Source organism: Numenius arquata, chromosome 5 (assembly GCF_964106895.1).
Source record: "Numenius arquata chromosome 5, bNumArq3.hap1.1, whole genome shotgun sequence".
NCBI classification, from domain to species: Eukaryota; Metazoa; Chordata; class Aves; order Charadriiformes; family Scolopacidae; genus Numenius; species Numenius arquata.
The window spans coordinates 63,515,679-63,536,444 of NC_133580.1; the positions used below are offsets into that span (position 1 = coordinate 63,515,679).

A 20,766-nucleotide genomic window follows, 5' to 3' on the forward strand; every position below is an offset into this window, starting at 1 on the left:
AACACCTGTTCTTATCAAAGTATGGATTCCTTAGTATGCATTTTGCCACTCCAGTATATCGTGCTGTCATGTTAAATCACATGCTCTTCTCCTTTCAGATTCAATCACAAACTGCATATATTGCTTTTTGTTTTAAACTCGGAGTCACTATTAAAGCACAGTGGGAAAATAGTCACAGGATATACTGAATATCAGACTAAATTTACCAAAGGATTTTGCCAGACTTTGCTGTTTACTTCAGAAAACATGCATTTAGTCACAGAAAATTCAAGACAGTGAAATGTCTGCTTCTCTGCCTCCCTGTTTCTTACTTTCCTCTCTCCATCCTATCCTCTCTAAATATGCAAAGTAATTCCAGGTTGACAAGAACTAATAATGGAGGAATTCCCAATTTCAGAACGGTGCCATTACTTAGCAGTAATACTGAGAAACGGTAGTACTGAAAAATACTGACAACACAGCAACTCTTCCTGCAGCCTAGAAATGAAACACTTGAGAAAGAAGGAAAAATGCTATGCTTGTTTTAATAACATATAATAAGGCCAAAACATGCGTTTTATCTGAGGATACTAATTAATGTATATTTAGAAGCAAAATCATGCTGCACTGTAGAAGTCACTTTTGGAAGGGTCTGATCTTACAACCTGGTCTGCTTTGAAATCTTGCTCAACCTTCATAAATCTGTACAGAAGAGAAAAAAGCTAATTATCAGTTACTATACTGTTGAAAAAATTCTCTGTACTTTAGGGTAGAAACCAGCCCAGAATGGGATGATGATAACAAGAAATACAGTGGTTTTGCTAAAAGAAGACAGAAGAAAATTAGCAATTAAAAACAAAATGTGATTGTTGGGTAACAGAGGAGGACTGAAACATGCAGTCCAGCAATTGCATTTCAATTTCGGTAATGGATAATTACACGTTAGTCTCTAATGTGAAGGAGATTCCTTTATAACACAATCCCTTTATCATGCCTTATACATCACTTGCAAGGCATACCAGTAAAAAATTCTCCTTTTTCTTGTAAACACTAAGCAGTTACTTCTATACAGATATATTGGAAATAAAGTACCACTGCACACAGTGGAGCCCTTACAAGCTTTTATTGCAAAATATAAAAAAATTACTATGAAATCTATGAAGCCTTCATGAGCTTTATAAAACAATCACATGTTGAGCTTTTAATTAGAATACTGTATTTTGGAGTCAAATACTAATTCCAAGTTATAACTAGCTTCTGCTTAAATTTTGGTAGCCTTTTCATATTTTCAGTATTCATTCCTTCTTCCTGAAATAGAACTGCCAGCAACAGAACACCAGTGGAGATCTTTTTGTTTGTCAGAAAGGCTACTTAGAGGGGATGAAATTCTAGGGGAAATCCTGGTTTTATGTTTTTGTTGATGGTAGGAAATCAGAGCTTCTGGATATCTGCTGCTCCTAAGACCAGCCTATTCCATAGACACTCTTCTTAGAAATGTCAGTTGTGGTCTGTTCATTTGCTTAATACAAAGCCTTGCCCTCGAGCACCTTTGAAGAAACTGGCTAACTGCCTAAAGGGTTGTAATCAGATAGAAACATAAAAAAGGAGAAAGTTTTCCAAAGAGTATGTTTATGCTCATTACATGCAGGAGCACCAAATCATGTTACAGTGGGTAAGAATTTGTTAGGAAATCACAATGTCAGAATTTGCTGATACAAATTCCTTAGGGGACAAATATTCAAGGAAGGCACAGTCTGAATTCAGATGAAACATCAGTAAAGAAGGCACTATAAGAATAAAACCAATGAGTAGTAGCAAGTTGTGAGGATTATATCCCTTCAGCTGGGGATACAGTGGGAACTCTAGTATGAAATTACAAAATCTATACCGTCTATAACATGTTTCTTATGCCAGACAAATGGAAGGCAGCAAATGTAACACCAACACTTAGGATGAACCTGGAGAATTAATCAAACTAGCATACACTGTTTCTCAGAGCTCTGTACGCTACGGGCAGAGACGGGCTCCCAGACGAGATGATCCTTTTGAGTGACCCAAATAGCTATTAATTATTAGTATAATTGTTTGGCTCATTAAAAGCCTAACTGAGGGTGAGGTCTCTCCTTTCTAATACTTGCTTTGGGTGGCTTGAAAGTTATGCTTTAACTAACCTGTTCTGCCTATGCACTCCATCATTGGTTTGTGTTCTACACACATTTACTGCCAGATGATGAACTGTGGGCTATAAACCTGCCATTAAGCAATTATTGCCAAACTGTTGGCAATTATTTCCCAAAATAAATGTTATAGGTAAGTACAAGGTGAATGAATCAAAAAGATCATAACCTCTCTAAGATGTTCTGTGATTATATTCATGTGACTATGGCTGCAAAAGTACAGCAGATAAAACCATCTGAGGTCATCTCAGAATAACATTAATTAAACCCTGTATTAGAGAATGATTTGTGCTTGACCCATACCTGGTGTTGCAAAAGGCTGTGGTCATTGTGAGTTGGATCGGGTCTGCTGCAGGATATGAAAACTGATAAGTCAGGTTATGGAAGAGCTGTTTAAACTGGGCAGCCAGTACAGATGTGATGTGAGGTACAAACCATCAGGATTTATACTACAGCAAACACAGAGCTAGGAACTCAAAGGAAAGCACAGGGAAAACATCAATGCCCCTAGATCTAAACAAAACAACTGTAAATTGCAGTAGATAAACCACAAAAGAGGCTCAGTACAGAGGAGACTGGATTTTGCTAAGGTATATCTCAACTCTAAATTACTGAGTTACTCTAAGCAGTAAGTACACAAAGCCACTATGTGAAATGTAACTACTTTGGATGTAGATAAAAGCAGTCCCAAATGCATTACCGATGTCATTATTCCATATTGTTAATGTCTTTGCCACATCAAGCAAAGAGCCATAGGCTAATGGACTAATTTTGGACAGTGATTTAGCAATCTGTGTTCCCTAAATCCATTTGCTTGTTACACTTTGGAAGATTTCTAGCTGAACCTCAATTACACCTTCAGATGTTTGAGGAACAAAAAATTTTTACTTGCTTACTTGTATCTTCCATTTACTGACAAATAACCTTCTTTTCTCTTTGAAGTGATTATGAGGACACAAACTCATTACAGGGTTACTGCTGTCATTGTTCCACCACATTCACCAGACTGAAGCAACATAAGAGGGTGTAAGGTGTGACTTCTTTAAGAAAACATTGTGGAACTACCTTGCCGAAAGTTACTCAGTAAATAGAAACATCTGCAGTTCCACAGTGTCTGGTGAAGGCATGGCTGAAAGTTCAGATGGTTTCTAAGAGATGTCAGGAATCTCTGAGGCTGCCTGGAGTGCACTAGACTCACACCTTGTGGCTCTTCCCTGTCTCACTGTCACAGTAGATTCCAACACAATCTCCTGCTCTGTGTGAAAATCTTTTAAAAGAAATAATTTAAAATAGCCCGTGTCTTTATGGTGAAGACTACAAATAAGACTACTGACCAGATGACAAGAAAATAACTTGGTTTACCTGCATATGTACTTCTGCTTAATGTCCCTGTTGTGTAGAAGATGCTTAAATACTGAAAGCTACCCAGTACGTGTGATGAGACAAGAGAATCACTGCGCTAAGCTGTGTGAGAGCAGACTTGGAACAAAGACAAAGGGTGAAGTATCTTCACTGAAATGCAGAGCAGATTCCTGGAAGTGAAAACCAGGCTAGCACTTAGTGATTGTCTTTATTTTGCTGAGGACATCAGTAAAAGTAAGGCTGGAAGGCAGACATATACTGGGAAACTTAATCAGAAAGGCATTCAGCTGGGATCCTTGGGACAACCCCATTCTCAGGCTAAAGGACTGATACTTCTGACCTGCTCTCAAGCAAACAAACTGGTCACAGTCTCACAGAGTGAGAAACTGTTCATCATTCTGAATGAATTTCATGACCTCCTCATTTTTGATATGAGTTAGACTGCCTAAGAACACACTTAAGGATCCTGGAAGGTAAACATTTGAATGTAATATATTCAATATTCGCAAGAGTGATTGATTCCCAGACCTAAAGAAGGAACCTCATAGTTCCATGTTGTTGGTGCTACCTGACAGAATATGAATTTCACACATGCTGAATCCCTGCAAAATGCACGTGAGATATCTGAAACACCTGCCAGATTAAGTTTCTTAGTCCAAAAAAAAAGAATGTAACATTGGAAGTAAATGACTGAAATTGATAGAAAATTGCCCTTAAAATCATTCCAAGTGCTGACGTTCTGCCAGTGTATAAATTAAATAATAGACAAGAGGAGTAGTTATACACAGACTCCCAAAATTTTTGTGACACGAGCTGGAGTCACAATTACATCCAGTGCACGTAAAATATGGTATAGAGTGTAACCTTAGAATATGTTGCAGTACGACCCCATAAAGCTAGTTAAGGTACTATGACCTTGACACCTCTAGATGTTTTAGGATCTTTCAGCATTTGAAAATTGTCCGAAGACAGGTGGGATCCAGCTGTAGGAAAGTTCATGAAGCAATCTTACTAGTAATATTATACTAATATTAGTATAGAGAGCTCCTGTTACCTTGTGTTCTTCACTAGAAAACTGTTAACTGTTTCCATCTGAGTCCTACTACCAGGACACTGGTGAAGACACTTGGAATCATGGAAGACTCAAAGATATTTCCTAAACTTTCTTATATTACAATGTATAGTATGCGAGAAAAGAAGTTCATCCACTAAAACCAATTATTTCCTCAAGCAATGGACTTGTAACAGTCAGAACCATCATCTCAGATTTGAATTTCAAAATAAAAATATTGACCCTCTTTAGGCCCAAGATGGATCCTGTTTGGCACCTGAAAGTGTCTGCTGTAAATGTCTTTCCTCCTGAAGTGAGAGATTTCATTCCTAAGACCGAAATATTAACTACTTACTGCTTGTGGAGGCATCCCTGGAGAGAAATAGGAAAAGTAGTGGAAGACAAAAATAACAGAGTAATCACATACACTCAAGGACACAGACATTCATTTTCCTAGAATCCGATATTATTCCCACCCTTATGTACTGAGACATGAAAGCCAGTTGCCAAAAGGTGAGAGCATCCAATCTTTCTATTTCACAGACACCTTCAATTTCCTAAAGAAATTATCTTTAATAGAAAAGTATGAAAAGATTAAAAAGTCAAAGACAAAGCAAAAAGGACTGGTGGGTTTGTTTACTGGATAGTATCAACACATTCCTTTTCTGCTGCTCTTGACACTAGCGTCTGTACAAAGGTAGCAAAAGTGAAATTATGGAATCATAGAGTCACAGAATGGTTAGAGTTGGAAGGGACCTTAAAGACCATTGAGTTCCAACCCCCCTGCCATGGGCAGGGACACCTCCCACCAGACCAGGTTGCTCAAAGCCCCATCCAGCCTGGCCTTGAACACCTCCAGGGATGGGGCAGCCACAGCTTCTCTGGGCAACCTGTTCCAGTGCCTCACCACCCTCACAGGAAAGAAATTCTTCCTAATATCTAATCTAAATCTCTCCTCTTTCAGTTTAAAACTGTTACTCTTCTTCCTATTGCTCCACTCCCTGATCAAGAGTCCCTCCTCATCTCTCCTGTAGCCCCCTTCAGGTACCAGAAGGGGCTCTAAGGTCTCCCCGGAGCCTTCTCTTCTCCAGTCTAAACAACCCCAACTCTCTCTGCCTGTCTTCATAGGAGAGCTGCTCCGTCCCTCTGATCATCTTTGTGGCCCTCCTCTGGACTTTCTCCAAATTCAGAACAAGTTGCACCTGACTCCTAAGTGCAACTGCAAATGCATTTTCATTCTGAAATTCAAATGAAAATTGCAGATGGATGCAAAGTGGCTCTGGAGTCATTAGGGGTGCTCAAGAGGCCATGAGGGGAAAAAAAAAAGAAGCAGAAAGAGTGAACAAGAGTGGAAGGTAGGACTGAATGGACTTTTGCGTTACCAATGATAAGTGATGTCTGATGGTACAATATGAAGGCCTTTTTCAATTAGAGGGGAACACTCTCACAGCTTTTCCTGAGAGAGGAAAGTCCCAGAATTTGTATAGATGTTAAAGAAGTTTGTGGATATAATGAGGAATTAACTTCTAACAGGTCACGGCACGAAGGAATACCAAAGTATACCCTTTTTTTTTTTTTCTGGCACTATTGCACACATATAAGGGAATATAAGGATATTCCCTTATTCTTAAAGCAAGATGTCACAGGACTAGAAAAGAAACACGTTTCTTCCATGAGCACAAGGACTCAATAACTGTGATTTATCCTTAAGATTATGACAGCACAAAACACAGCTGCAAACAGGATTGATTCACCACCTGTTGATTTTCACCATTCACTAGGATAGCCACTCACAGCTTTGTCCGCTGTTGAAAAATATCTAAGGGTCCAAACCAGGTCAGGCTGAACCTGTGGTTGACTCAGAGAGTGGTAATCATTCCCTTCACTGATTATTTGAGAAATGACCTTGCACTGACAAGCTATCCGATGGATGAGTGGGGATGTTTTTCACCTTGTATCTGCCTGGCAAGGGCAGTGCATGAGGTCTTGAATTACTTGCCAATTACAGCTCACTTCCAAGAAACAGGCTGAGGTCAAGACTGTGATCAGCTTCAACTAGACCCAAATAGCCATGTACTTGGTTACTGAGACCATCATATTTTAAACAATAGAAAACTTTTAATACTATGATAACAAAAAGTTATGGTTTCATTACTGTTCTTCAATCATGATAGAAAAAGCTCTTCTCCTCCTCAGAAAAAAAAATCTGCTTTAATCCCTGTAGTGATACTGATAGCACAAGGTGTTGCATATGTACTATTAAGGTACTATTATAATTCCTGATTCTATACATCCACATAACACAATGTCTAAAAATGTTAGTTAATATAGAAAATATACCAATACTGAATTTGTTACTTTACCACTGCAATAAATATTCACTACAGAACTTTAGAAAACCAAAAATCTGTGCATGAAAAGTGACATTTTGCCATTTTTCCTGACTGCAAAGCTATCTCTATACATTAAGAGTAGTGATAATGCAGATTTATAATCAGAAGGGAAATTCACAGAGTAATAATTCTTTAAGAAGGAACAAAAAAGAGAGGAATGGAGATCTGCCAAAGATGAAAAAAATACATCTTTATACTCACCTATATTCACAAACATAAATAACTGCAGATAATGTTTTCTAAAAGTTAGTTTGATAACCCAGTAACAAATGGAATAGTTCTGAAGCAGCACTCCTAACTCAACGTGTTATTTCACTTTTCATGGTAGGCTAATTAAAGATGAACAAAATCACAGGAGGTGGCACACTTGTACTAACCCATATCAAGCTTCGCAACAGAAGGTCACATCTTTCATATGGTTATTTCAAAGGAAAAAAAAAAATACCAAAGACTTTCTAATGAATTCTTCCAATGAAAAAGATAGGAATTCACCCTTGTCTTTAGCTCTGGGTAGAATCAGTAATGTGAATACCTCTATTTTACATGAAACTTTAAGATGAGCTAATTATTGCTCAGATATATTAGTGGTAAATTATCAAGTATGAGCAAGACAGGGATATTACCTCTTACCTCTGACCTGTCTGAGACCAGTTTTGAATCCTGTGTCATTTGACTATCAATCCTCTAAGTTTATTAAAAACTGAAGAAGGTTCAGAAAAGAACCATAAAACATTTAAAATCTGGAAAAGAAATAGTACAAGTGCTAAAATAGTTTTACTTAGTTTTTCAGAGAAAAAGGTGAAGTTTCTATAGAGAGATTAAAAATTAATCTACAGAGATTAAAGGTATCTGATATTACATAGTATTTTAAATCTAGCAAAGAATAGGCAAAGGTATTACATAGGTAGCTCTTGAGCTAAACAGCAACAAAAGCCAAAAGTAGATGCACATTTCTAGCACTGAAAGTAATTAAATGCTGGGCCAGCTTGTCAAAGGATGTTATGATGAATCTTTAACTCGGGTTTTTACAGCGAGATTACTTTTTAAATAGGAATTGTTTAGGTCTATTAATTATTGTCTCAGTCACAAAATTCTGACATTCAAAAAGCAATTGCTTCTTAAAATAACCCTGCAAGAGAATGGTAAGGAAGCAAAGAGGAAAACAAATAACATTCAAAGTACAACTTTTACCAGATTATTATGATTTTTGGAATGATAATTCATAGGTGATGTGTTCTCACTGAATGGGTCAGCATCTGAGCTGACTGAAAATTCCTTCCTGTCTTAATGACATTTTTATTATTGTGGAACTATTAAAACAATTCTGATTGTGGGCAAATGAACTAGATTTCATTATATCTCAGTGTCCAACTTGCTAAACAACAATTTCGGCATCATGTTCTGCCTTCAGTTATATCTTTCCACTTCTGAAAACAATTACTCATGTTCTAGTAACCTGATTCATCTCAAATTATTTATCCAGCCTTAAAACTTACCAGAATGTGAACTCTAAGCTTTGTGATGGTGACTGAGAGGGAAAGAGCTCTAACTTGTCGTCAAATCCCAAATGGTTTTCAAGCATGGCGTTTACATTGCCACATTCGTGTAAGAGCAGGACTTTTATTTGTAAAATAAGTCTTAGAAGTCTTAAACTCAAATTAAAACAATTTAGATTGATGTTGTATAAAATATACATAATGAACATATTAAAGTAATTTTTGTTCAAGTACATTAAAAATTTAGAAAACTCAAACTGTGTAAAATTCCTTCTGTCACCAGTTGCAAGTTACAAATGAAGCAAGGAGGATCTCTAATGCACCTCCTATCCTTCTAGCTGTTTGGTGCCAAACATTTTTTGCGAGTACAGGTACTTTTGCTGTATTACTAATATAAATTTAAATCTCAGACTTCAAAGGAGGCAACTCAGATGGCACATTAATATATTTTAAATATTTAAGATGTATATCCTAAGGCTAAAAAAAAATTGACACTGTTAAAAAAAGGGTTCTTTCTAATGAAAAAATAGACAAGGACTTTACTCAGATGATAGATTACTTTCCAAGCAGGCAGAGTACACCCTCCTATAGCAGCAGAATATGGTCTTATCCTCCAAGGGAAATGCACATGAGCCTTATGGATTATCTGCACAAATTTGGGCTTTCCAGAAATATCAGGTTCACTATACATGCATTACAAGATAATCTCAGCCTGCTTTCTATGCGCAACAGATCAGCATGGGCTGCCATCAGAGAAACTCATGCAAGCTGTGTCTTGTTTCTGTTGTTCCTGAAAGCTCTGCAGATGCAGCCAAGAAGTGGCTGCATATGGTTGGTTTTTCCCACCAGTGGCAATTGTCTTGCCTGGTGACCTACAGCCACTCCATCACTTAGTAGAGGCACAGTTAGATAAAATGCTGATTAAGTACGAACTTCTGCTACCGAAAGAACAGATCAATTTATAGATGGTTTGTTCACTGCATCTGAAATCCTTGGCCAGGTATTTGCCAAGAAAACGGGCCTGATAAGCAGCAAATAACATGTGAGCTGCAAGAGGACTGATCTGAAAAGACCTTTTGAAAAGCAGGGTGGGAGGGGAGAACAGTTCATTTTTGGGCCTTACTGACATGACATGCTGTCTCACCTCATCAGTCAAGGTGTTAAAGTTTTCGATAAAATTACTCCAATACTGTAATAATTTATCTTTAATACAAGAGAGGGCATAAGGTTTTCTAAATGGAGATAATAGTAGCAATTAACCCTGAAAGGTATTACATTTGAAATATTTGTAAACTAGGTAATAAAATTATTTTATTATGTGTCCTTATGATGCAATAGTGGACTCAGATTTTTTTTCAAGAAAATGCCAATCTCAGTAACAACAGGATTTTGACAATACTGTAATATAGGCACAACGTTAACCTGTGAGATGAAGTACTCAAAAGTATAGGTATTGCTTACAACTAAATATGCTTACAAGTGATCAGGGGGTTGGAGCACCTCTGCAGGACAGGCTGAGGGAGCTGGGGTTGTTCAGCCTGGAGAAGAGGAGGCTCCGGGGAGACCTAATAGTGGCCTTCCAGTACCTGAGGGGGGCCTACAGGAAGGCTGGGGAGGGTCTGTTTACAAAGGCCTGCAGTGACAGGATGAGGAGCAATGGTTTTAAGTTGGAGAAGGGGAGATTTAGATTGGATATTAGGAGAAAGTTCTTTACTATGAGGGTGGTGGAACACTGGAACAGGTTGCCCAGGGAGGTGGTTGAGGCCCTTCCCTTGAGATATTCAAGGTGAAGCTCGACGAGGCCCTGGGCAACCTCATCTAGTTGGAGGTGTCCCTGCTGACTGCGGGGAGGTCGGACTAGATGACCTTTGGAGGTCCCTTCTGGCCTGGACCGATCTATGAATCTATGAACTACCTGTGTAAATTGGATAGTTTAGGTCGAAAGATGGTGTTCTTGAGGACTTGGCTAGAAGAGAAGTTGCTATAAGTTGCTATCAGTTATTCATTTGTGATAAGCCAGAGTGACAGTGAGTAGGGGTAACGTAAGGGGTCCAAAAGGCATTTCTTTTAAAAAGTGTCCCAGTAGGAATTCATGCAACTGCGAGGTGTGATGCTCCTTACGCATACTGCAAATAACTCATTGGTTTTTTCACCTTTGAAGTAATATAGCTAACAGTTTTAGGTTGTGGGTCACTAGGACTTTCTCCAGAACTTTTTCTCTCCCCTCTCATCACATGCATGCACAGGAACTCAAATCTCTATATTTGGTAAATCCCGGCAATGATTTTAAGACAAATTTATGTAACATATCCTTAGCTGTGTATGTAATAGCATGATTGCCTTTAGAACAGCAAGCCATCACTGAACACAAAAAGTTGTCAGCCTGATGGAAAAGGGTAATAGAGGGACTGAAAATAGAGGTGGATTTCATGTAACTCGATCCTGTTCCCTTCCAGCAGGGATATTTAAATAAAGCTATTTATTTAAAAAAAATAAAAAAAACAAACTTGGAAATGAAGTTTGTCATAAAAGGTGAAACCAAATAAGATTTCCTCAAATATAGGCAAAGAGAAGGTTAGTGTCACCCCCATCTACAAGAAGAGTTTAAAGGAGGATCCAGAAAATTGCTTTTCCCATATTTCCCATAACCCTGGGAAAGTTATGGAATGAAATAATATTCAGCCATTGGAATAGTCTCCCCAGGAAAGTGGTGGATTCCTCAACACTGGAAACTTTTAAGATTTGGCTGGACAGGGTCTAGCCTATCTACACTGTGCTTTTGCCAAGAAAGGTTGGACCTCGAGGTCCTTGGATCCTTGAGGTCCCTTCCAACCTGGTATTCTGTGATTGATTCTATGATTATCAACAATGAGAAGGTAGATGCTGTGGCCTGCATTGGATGATTCAAGTTTCATCTGTCTGAAGAAGAACAATTTTAGGACTATTGATCCAAAAAAGAAAATGTGCCTGGAGAAGCATATATATTCATGCTTCTGTAGTGTTATCTGAAAATATCACTAAGGGCTATCAGAAATAAAGACCAAACAATCAGAAATTACTTCTAGAGATACCACTAGGGAAAACGACTGCAGAAATCAAAACCAGAGATGTTGTATCAGATTAAATCATCTGCCTCATTAGATTTAGGCAGCATTCAGTCTGGCTGGACTGCATTTTCTACCAGGTGTTGAACAATTCATTGATATCTACTAGAAAAATAGGTCAGATAACTACAGGAAAAACTCTCCTATTAAAAAAAATAGCTAAAACACAAGATCTTCTTTATAATCTTAAGAAGATATACAATCATTTGTAATCATATATGAAGAAATTTAGGCAGAGAATTCATAAAGGGGACACGGCAATGTGAAGATACAAAATATAATACAAAACAATAGGGGTAACACTTTCAGCGATGCTGCTTAATCTTTCACCATTGATATAAGAACGCTTAGGACTAAAAGGAAATTTAATTGACATACTCTGGCAAATTAAAATAAAAAAGAGGAAAATCCAACAAATATTTCTTACTCCATGAGAGAGAGCATGCGAAGGTAAAATAATTTGAAATAAACTATTTTTATGTGATTTTTGTGATATTGATCCACATGGGTCTGCCTGAATTGGATCATGGAGTCTTACAGTTGAGTGCAGAAGATAGTATATTGGTTAAAGATTAGCCAAAGTAACTGGCACACAGTTTCAGTTAATCATAATGCAAAGTTCACAAACACGACAATGAAAGGACCTACAAAAACCTAGTAAGGGTTTTCACAGGGGCCCTATTAACTCACTAAATCAAATTACAATGATATAATTAATCTGTGATGTCAGGGAGACACCAGCTTGAAACCACATGAAACAAAGATCCTAAAACTAGGAGTCAGTATTTTCTAATAAAAGAGACACTGAGCTAAATATTACATAATTTATATTTTAAATGTCCTTACACTAGAAAGAGGGGAGGTCAGAAGTGGACTGTAAGTTACCATAAGGACACAAGGGCCAAAGTTGAGCATCACTTTGCATTGTATGTGAGCAAACTGAACGCAGTCTGAATTCAAAGTGTGTGTATCTCCATATGTAAATCCATATATCCTTGGTGTGTCAAAAAGCCTGACTTTCTGAACCTGAGGAACGTTTTGAGTGAAGGTGACTGGCTGGAAAATCAGACAGAAAAATATAATAAAAATTAGGAATTCTATAGGAAAATGCATTAGATGGCCAAAATGTAGTCCTGCAATAAAGAGAGAAGGTTTCATTAAAAACTCATTTTCCTTCTATGGTACAGTAGCTCCATTAGTTATAACAGAGAGAGCAATAGTGAACACATAGAAAAAAAGGAAATAACAATCTGAATTAATTATGATGTACAGAAAACTTACATAGGAAACTAAAGGCAAAGGAGAAAATCCATTACTGAAAGCTCTAAAGCTCTGGAGATAAACTTTCAGTGTTTATGTTTGGGTTGCATATTGCCAAGGATAGTATCACAGAGGTAATAAAGCAGGTGTAGATGATATTTGTGATTTCTAAGACATATACCAAATGACTGACACTGATCTAATAGCCAGAAAACATATACTGCCTACTTAAAAGGGAGAGTAAATCTAGGAGTGATGCAGAGAAAGAAACAACACGAATCACCAGTTGAAGATAAGGGGAAAAAAAATGGAATCAGAAAATGTTTTTTAACAACAGCAAAAGGAAGAAATCGCAAAATGAAGTGATTACTCTTTCTTTTCTTGTGCTCTTCAGAACATGTCAAGGTTTCAGAGTCATCCCACCTAATTTTAGAAAGTTTGTGACTCTACCAATTTGAGAATATCACTGACCCAAATGGATAGATACAACAACAACAACAAAATCACTTGTGCTCACTTGCTTCCTCCTTTCAGCAAACAGATGTCACGGTTTAGTTAAAACATGCTATGGGGTTCATCACAAAAGACAACAGATGACATTTATTGCCCTGTGGTACACAGGAATTTAAAGCACATGGTCTGACAACTCCTTTTTACTTCATGTATGAACCAGTGAAATTTACTATTCTCTGGCTTCATTTTCCTGATGTATTTGCATATATCAGGAGATAATTCTATGGATAATTCTATTTACTGTTGTAAAGCATTTTGAATTATACAAAGAAAAAGTGCAGAAAGTATTATTAGCAGTAATATATTTCCAAACAGAATGGGTACACCTGATTTCATTACTCAGCCTATTTTCTTCTGCCTACAAATTTCAGTATGCCATTTTCCCCCAAATCACTGTCAAAACTGTATTCTTAGAAAATGTTTACTACTTTACTCAGTAGACCAAGAAACTAATAAACTCTAAATATGTTGCTCTGAAAAATCCATACCATCAATTTAACTTTTCTTGTTTTTTGATAATTGAAAATGACATAGATTCTTTTTTCCTATTTCAGCCTTAAGTACTGAAAAGTAATAAATGTTCTCAAAAGTTGGAATAGACTGTGCATATTTCTATTTGTACCATCCACATTTACCGGTAGCTAAGATAGCGAAATAGTGAAAAAAGGGAGTCCATAAATGTAACTAGAGGGCATTTATAGATTTTCATTAAAAGAGAATTCAGCCTTGTGAAGAATAAGTAAAAGTAAAGGCGTTTGTAGTGATAGGCAAACACTGTGAGGTGTGTAATTTTCCTTTGCTTATGGTGGCTCTTTAACAGTAGGAATGTAGCATTTACTTATTCAAAGGCAATAAATTAAACGTATATTTTGAAAATATAAATTCTATATTGAGTAGCCAGTAGGAAGTGGAGGAAGTAAATATCAGAATAGGGGTAACAGTTTTAAATCGGCAGAGGGGAGATTTAGATTAGATACTAGAAAGAAATTCTTTCCTGTGAGGGTGGTGAGACACTGGAACAGGCTGCCCAGAGAAGTTGTGGCTGCCCCATCCCTGGAGGTGTTCAAGGCCAGGCTGGATGGGGCTTTGAGCAACCTGGTCTGGTGGGAGGTGTCCCTGGCCATGGCAGGGGGGGTTGGAACTCGATGATCTTTAAGGTCCCTTCCAACTCTAACCATTCTATGGTTCTATGATCAGAAGCTGTCTCCTTGGTGGAGATAGACCAGAACAACATCTTTCTCATACCTAGATTATCCTCATAAAATTCTCTAGCTTATCAACTAAAATTACAAAAGAGTAAAACTGAGCAATATGGTTCCAGTATTCTTCCATTTTATAGAAGATTAGACAGCTTCCATTTATTCAAAGTCCCATTCTGTATGAGATAACTAATAACCAAACTGCAACAGGAATGAGAGCCTTGTGTTCATGAGCTGCATCACAACTATCCACCACAACACTTGAGAGCTCTCTGATCAACTCTCGGCTTACTTGGGTCTAATATTTTTGTTCTTTTTTAAAAAAAGGTTAATTACAAACTAGTACATTTTCAAAAGGTATTGTATTGATAACTCAGAGCGTTGTGCTCTTTATCCATCTATTTCTTTGACATTTCTTCTTCATTTGCAGTTACAGTATTTATTTACTTTTGATCTCTGTGGATGTAAAGCACTAGACAAGCACATTATCATTGGGAGCGAAAATTAGTCTTGAGAAAAGAAGCTCTTCAGCAGACACTGACCTGGGAACACTATAAGCCTTTTCAGTAACAATTGACCAGCCTTCAGAAGATGATTTGGACACGTCAGGCTGCTTAAAGCTGGCAACTAAGGGCTGGAGGCATCTATTACAAATTTCCTTGGCTAGGAAGCTGCTTCTTTTCTTACCTGCCTATTTCTTTCTTTTTTTTTTATTTTTTTATTTTTTTTTTTAAGAACTGTATTCAGAACTTGAGGCTTCTACTGTGAAAAAATCAGAAGGGGAAGAGCTTTCCCCTTATTCATTCTGCCCAGTAGTGGCCTTCTGACCAGTCACACAGGAGGCACAACCTGGTCAGGTGCATACATGTGCATAGCTACAAATTAACTACAATGCAGGCCACTGGCTACAAATGACTTCTCAGTGCTGTTTGAGCAGAAATATTTAATCACGGAAAACTTCACTGGAGCTCTGTGTTAAAGATTCTATCTACTGCTCACTCGTCCAAATATGAGTAGTTGTTTCAACAGCTGTTTTAATTCAATTTATCTTGTTATATATGAAGACTTAATTGAACAAATTACTCCTAAGGAACGCCTGGAATTGCTAGTATTAAAATTTCTATCTTCTCTTTTTCTTTTGCACACTGTCAGCTCTGGCTAATCATTTCACATATTGGTCCATGATTGCTTTCGTACTTCATAATCCAGCACATAACTCTCTTTGACATCAAGACTGATCTTAAGAAAAGAACAATGGCAGAAAAGCCCCTATGTTTATTACAAGCCATTTCTAGTATGAAGTGCTAGTGATTATGAATCCTCTGAAATGAACATTCCTCCATTTCCATCCATGATCAACGCTGTGAAGAGGGATATCACAGTGGAAATGTTGAAATCCCCAGCAGATCATAGCCTGGATGACAAAACAGCTTCAGTGGCTGCTAATTTCAGAGCAACCAGTAAGTAACTTCAGCCTCCTTCCCAGTCATATCCAGTCCTTGTCAAACCCAGTTGTAAATATCACAGGCAATTCCCTATGTGTCAACCGGTTTTGCTCTGTTTTCCAGCTGATGAATGGGAAGTTGTCAATAGCCAGGATTATTAAAATGGGATTAGAAGCTGCTTTGACATTTCAGAGGAATCAAATGTTTCGGTAATTTAATTCAATTATCACAATTTTAGCTGTAAAGTTCTCCTGCCATTCTCGAGGCTCCTGAACAAGGAGATTAGCTGGATATCAATGATACAGAAACATGGAATCCACATTTCACAGTAACATATACAATTACTTCTATGTCTTTTTTTTTTTTCCCTGTTAGAGATACTAATTGCTATGAAAGTGTTTCCTAACAGGGTATTCTTATGTAAATATTTTTGATCACTCATATCCTTTACATTTCTTCTCTGAACCTTATCCCAAATTGGTGTAGGTTTCTAGTAGGCTTTTAGCTTACATTAATGAAGAAGAGTTTATTTTGCTGCTTATTTAATTAATAAGTGATTTAACTTTTGAAAATCAATCCAGGTTTCCCAAGAAACGCTGGGACAAAACCTTTTTAACATAAAAGGCCTGATCACATGATGCTTCAACCATTCTGTCTCCAATAATTTACCCAGAATAACTGATATACAAGGAAGATATTCATGTAAAAAACCTCTTCTATATCTTGATCAAGTTCACGTGATCCTTATGTATGAAAATCACAACCTTTTCAGAAAAGTACTAAAAGTAAACTGAAATAATATAAACTGATATCCTGGATATTGCATAGTCTTAAGATGCTAACATACTGTATATTTGACTTGCTCAGTTCTTGTATCTCATTTTAATTGTGAATGAATTTTGGAAAAACTAGCCATAAAAGAAATTTGATTAATTTTAATTTTACACCCAGGTGTGAACAAACTTTCCTCATTAGGTATCAACACATTACTTCTTACGCCTAATACATTACTGTTTTAAAACATCAGTAAAGTTTATTAAGGAGGACACAACCTAATTCATGAAGAGTTAAATATTTAACCTAGAGAGAAAGTTTGTCCAATCCACAGCCCATGAGAGTGAATAAATCTGTTCTGCTACTTATCAGTTTAGGAGCTGTCATACAATATTAAAAACATCTATTTGAAAATACTTTTATAACAACAGTAAAACCACTCAGCAGTTAAAGGCAGCTATGCAAAACCACAGAAAGCATACTGTTACCTAAGTGAGTGCAATACATCATAAAATAATATTTAACCTAGAGAGAAAGTCTCTGCAACCCACAAGCTACAAAAGTGTATAAATCTATTCTGCTACTTATCACTTTAAGAGCTGTCATACAATATTAAAAACATCTATTTGAAAATACTTCTCCTACAACAGCAGCAGAATCACTTAGCAGTTGAATGCAACTGGGCAAAACCACAGAAAGTATACTGTTATCTAAGTGAGTGTATACATCAGAAAATATGTTTAAGCAAGTATATATGATTTTTATTCTGAAAATATTTTATTATTTTAATAAATAATGAAAAAGGTGTATTATTATTATACACATAATTTGCATTGAAAAGTCTGAAGAAAGCAGAATATTACTTACGCTTATGATAGTTGTTATGACACTGAAAAAAGGAAAATGAGATTTTGCTATTGATTTACATAGATTGCCCCTGATTCTTCCAAATTAATGTGGAAGAGGTTCTCAAAGTTCAGAATCATGATAAACCAGTGTAGGACGGAAGATAAGTTAGCTTCAAGCTTTTTTTACCATGATAGGGACTAATTCTGAAACCTAGATTTATACCAAAGCTTCAGTATGTTTTAGAGAGTTCAGATTTAGGTATAGGTGCACTGTGCTACAGATTATTACGGAATCTATGGATGATTTCCAGACAGACATAGGATGTGTTTTATAAGCCATAAACTATTCATTTGTATGAAACATGGAAAAGGATTTCATTGGGATTGAGAAAAGAAAAAAAAAAAAGGGGGGGGGGGGATATACCCGATCCAAAACCAGAAAACTGCAAGTGTCCTTATAACAAACAACATTTTCAGAAAACTGCGACCAACTTCCTCAATGATTTCTGGAAAAGCACATGGATGTCCAAGTGTACTTGCACAATTCATGGGTGGAAATGAATAGCCCTGATACTTAAAATCATAACAACGTTTACAATTCCCTAGTAAGAGTATAAATCATTTTTTTCTGTTGTAATCAATTCAGATCTTTAATTCTCGAGTTTAAGAAGAATAAAAGGGGAACAAGCCTGCCCTGTTCCTGCACTATGAGACAACAAATTCATAAGTCTTTGCAATTTAGCTAAGCCTAATTTTCATACATGACTGTTTATATCTATTGCTTGATTTGTGTGTAACGTGCCTTTATCTCATTCCCAGCAGCAGAATACCACAGAATAATGGGGCATATATGTCTTTCTCTGGTTTCATCTACCTGGCATGCTGGAAACCTGTACTGCAATAGGTCAGAAGAAACTTTAAGACTCCATGCACATGCAGAGTGGCCAGATTTTTGACACTGAGGCAGACAAAACAGGCAGCTGCAGGAGAAGTTTATTTCTTACAGAAATCTTACAACCATTTACAGGCAGCTTCATTATATTTCTAATTGTCTTTCCATTACCAGCTTCCCAAGCCATAAAAACAAGTACAGACAACAATCAAGGGCTAAATTTTGCCAGGGAACTTGACCAGATGCGGCAATCAGACTCAACGGAGCACACAGAAACCTGCCGACCAACCTAAAAAATAAATGCCACTTTTTTTTCCAAATCTCTGCAGCCTTTAATGCAGGAGATGATAAGTTTTATCATAACCTTTCTCAAGTTGATTGACATTTCTATTCACAGGTGAAGACAAAACAAAAAGAAAAGCAGAAGTTCATGCATTTAAAGGGAATCTCTTCATTGTCATTTCAACTCAACATAATGCACTCTAACGGATACGTAAACTCATTATAAAAATGCACTTGATAATATGTTTTTGTGACTCCCTGCAGGGTTTTCAGATTCAGTAATCAATACTAGCAAGTCCACACAAGACAGCAACACAGACAGAGAAACCATTGAGTGAACTTCCTTATTTAAAATCACTTGAAGACTGCATTTCCTGAAAGGGTTACATAAACAGGATTACTTTAGACCTTTTCATAGGACCAAATTTTGCTTATATTCTCACTCGTTAACACATGAAACCACAATCTCTCAGTCAACAAAGTTCCCCTTTTCATAGGCATAAGTATATACACTGTACTCAACTGGTAGCTTACAGGAAGATTTGAGAATACAATATTTCTTAAATATTTGAGAAACAGACCATTTCAGTCTGGAACCTAATAAAACCTTGGGGTGCAATGAATATCATTACGTTATCAACCATGCTGCAATCAGTGTTTTTTCAAACTCCTTATATGGTAAGAATAACTGCTTTCAGAAAGAAGGTTAAAATAATCAATATTTCACCAGCTTTTACAAATAAAAAACACATTTAAAATAAGGTAAGCTTCTTAATTTTCATTTTTACTGCTTTATACAAAAACAATATTGCTAAGAAGAAAGGATGTGATCTAAGATAAACAAAGCATCAAGCAATAAAACTTGCACTTAATTGCCTTAAGAGAATGTTAAAGTTGTTTATTCTGAATCTGAGTGTTGTAGTTCTTCCTCAAGCACATTTTAAAATATTACCAGCATACAAATACTCAACAGGTTTTAAAATACTATAAAATATATATCTTGGTATTATAACAATCCCAGCACAGATGATGTTCACATGAATAGATTGCAAAACAATTTTGAATAGATTACAAGACAATTTTAAGGCAATATAACTGCATTTGCATGTTAACACCCTGAAATCTGCTTTGACCCCTGCTACTTCAAATTTGCAGATTTAAAGTAGGAATAAGAGATCCAGGTTTTAAAGCATTTATCACTGTTTAACATCTATGTTTATACTTGCAATATTCAGGATACCAGTTTATTTTTCCTGTGAAAGAAAAGCACCGCAACTCCAACATCAACAACACACAGCCTCTGATGTGCACGTCGCTCTGGAGGTGACTCAGGTAGTGTCTTACATCCAGTTTACAGGTGCCCCTTGTCTCGCCGCAAGAGAATAACCAGAACAGAAAAAAATGACAAGCCACTGAAAAGCACTCCCTTACCTTCTAAACCTGCTTCAATCAGCCCAAACTGTTCCAACACTTTAACAAAAAGCACAATCATGATCAAAACTGCTATCATTTCAAGCCCTTCCAAGTTCATGATGAGTTAGGTCATGGTCTGACCACCGCCACTGAGGAAAGTGCTCTTCTGCCTGGCTTTCTTTGCAAAGCCATTAAACTAGGCGCAGAAGGCTCCTGCGAGGGAAGGGGGAGAGCGGGAGGGGAGCGGCAGGGAACACATCCCGTCTCCCCACCCCGAGGCCAGGAGAAGGCAGGAGGATCAACCCCGGCCTGCCGGGATTACCCGGCTCCCGCACAGCCAAGCAGCCATGCGGGAGGCGAAGAAGGGGGGCTCCCCCGAGGGAGGTCACCGGGGAAATGTCCCCGGGAAAAATAAAAAAAAAAAGCGGCAGCGGGAACGCCGGAGGCACATCTGGGCAGCATCCGCCACCGCTGGCCGGGGCCGCCGGCGGGATGCAGCGTCGGTGGGGGAAAACCGGTTGCCCGGGAAACGCGGGGACCGGGAGGCGCATTGGGCGCCCGGGGGGGGACCAGCGGAG

At 37.5% G+C, this 20,766-nt stretch overlaps 1 protein-coding gene across 3 annotated transcripts in view; it reads right to left on the reverse strand.

Moving 5' to 3' along the window:
• Window positions 1–20,766, reverse strand: part of KCNIP4 (potassium voltage-gated channel interacting protein 4) — a 328,940-nt gene that overhangs the window by 194,102 nt on the left and 114,072 nt on the right. The window contains exon 1 of one of the 3 annotated variants that reach the window (XM_074148330.1): window positions 20,207–20,306. The exons of the other annotated variants lie outside the window; for them this stretch is intronic. Coding sequence (XP_074004431.1) covers window positions 20,207–20,306 — 100 coding nt within the window. Of the gene's footprint in view, window positions 1–20,206; window positions 20,307–20,766 lie in introns of those variants that run through there. 3 annotated transcript variants of the gene reach the window in all.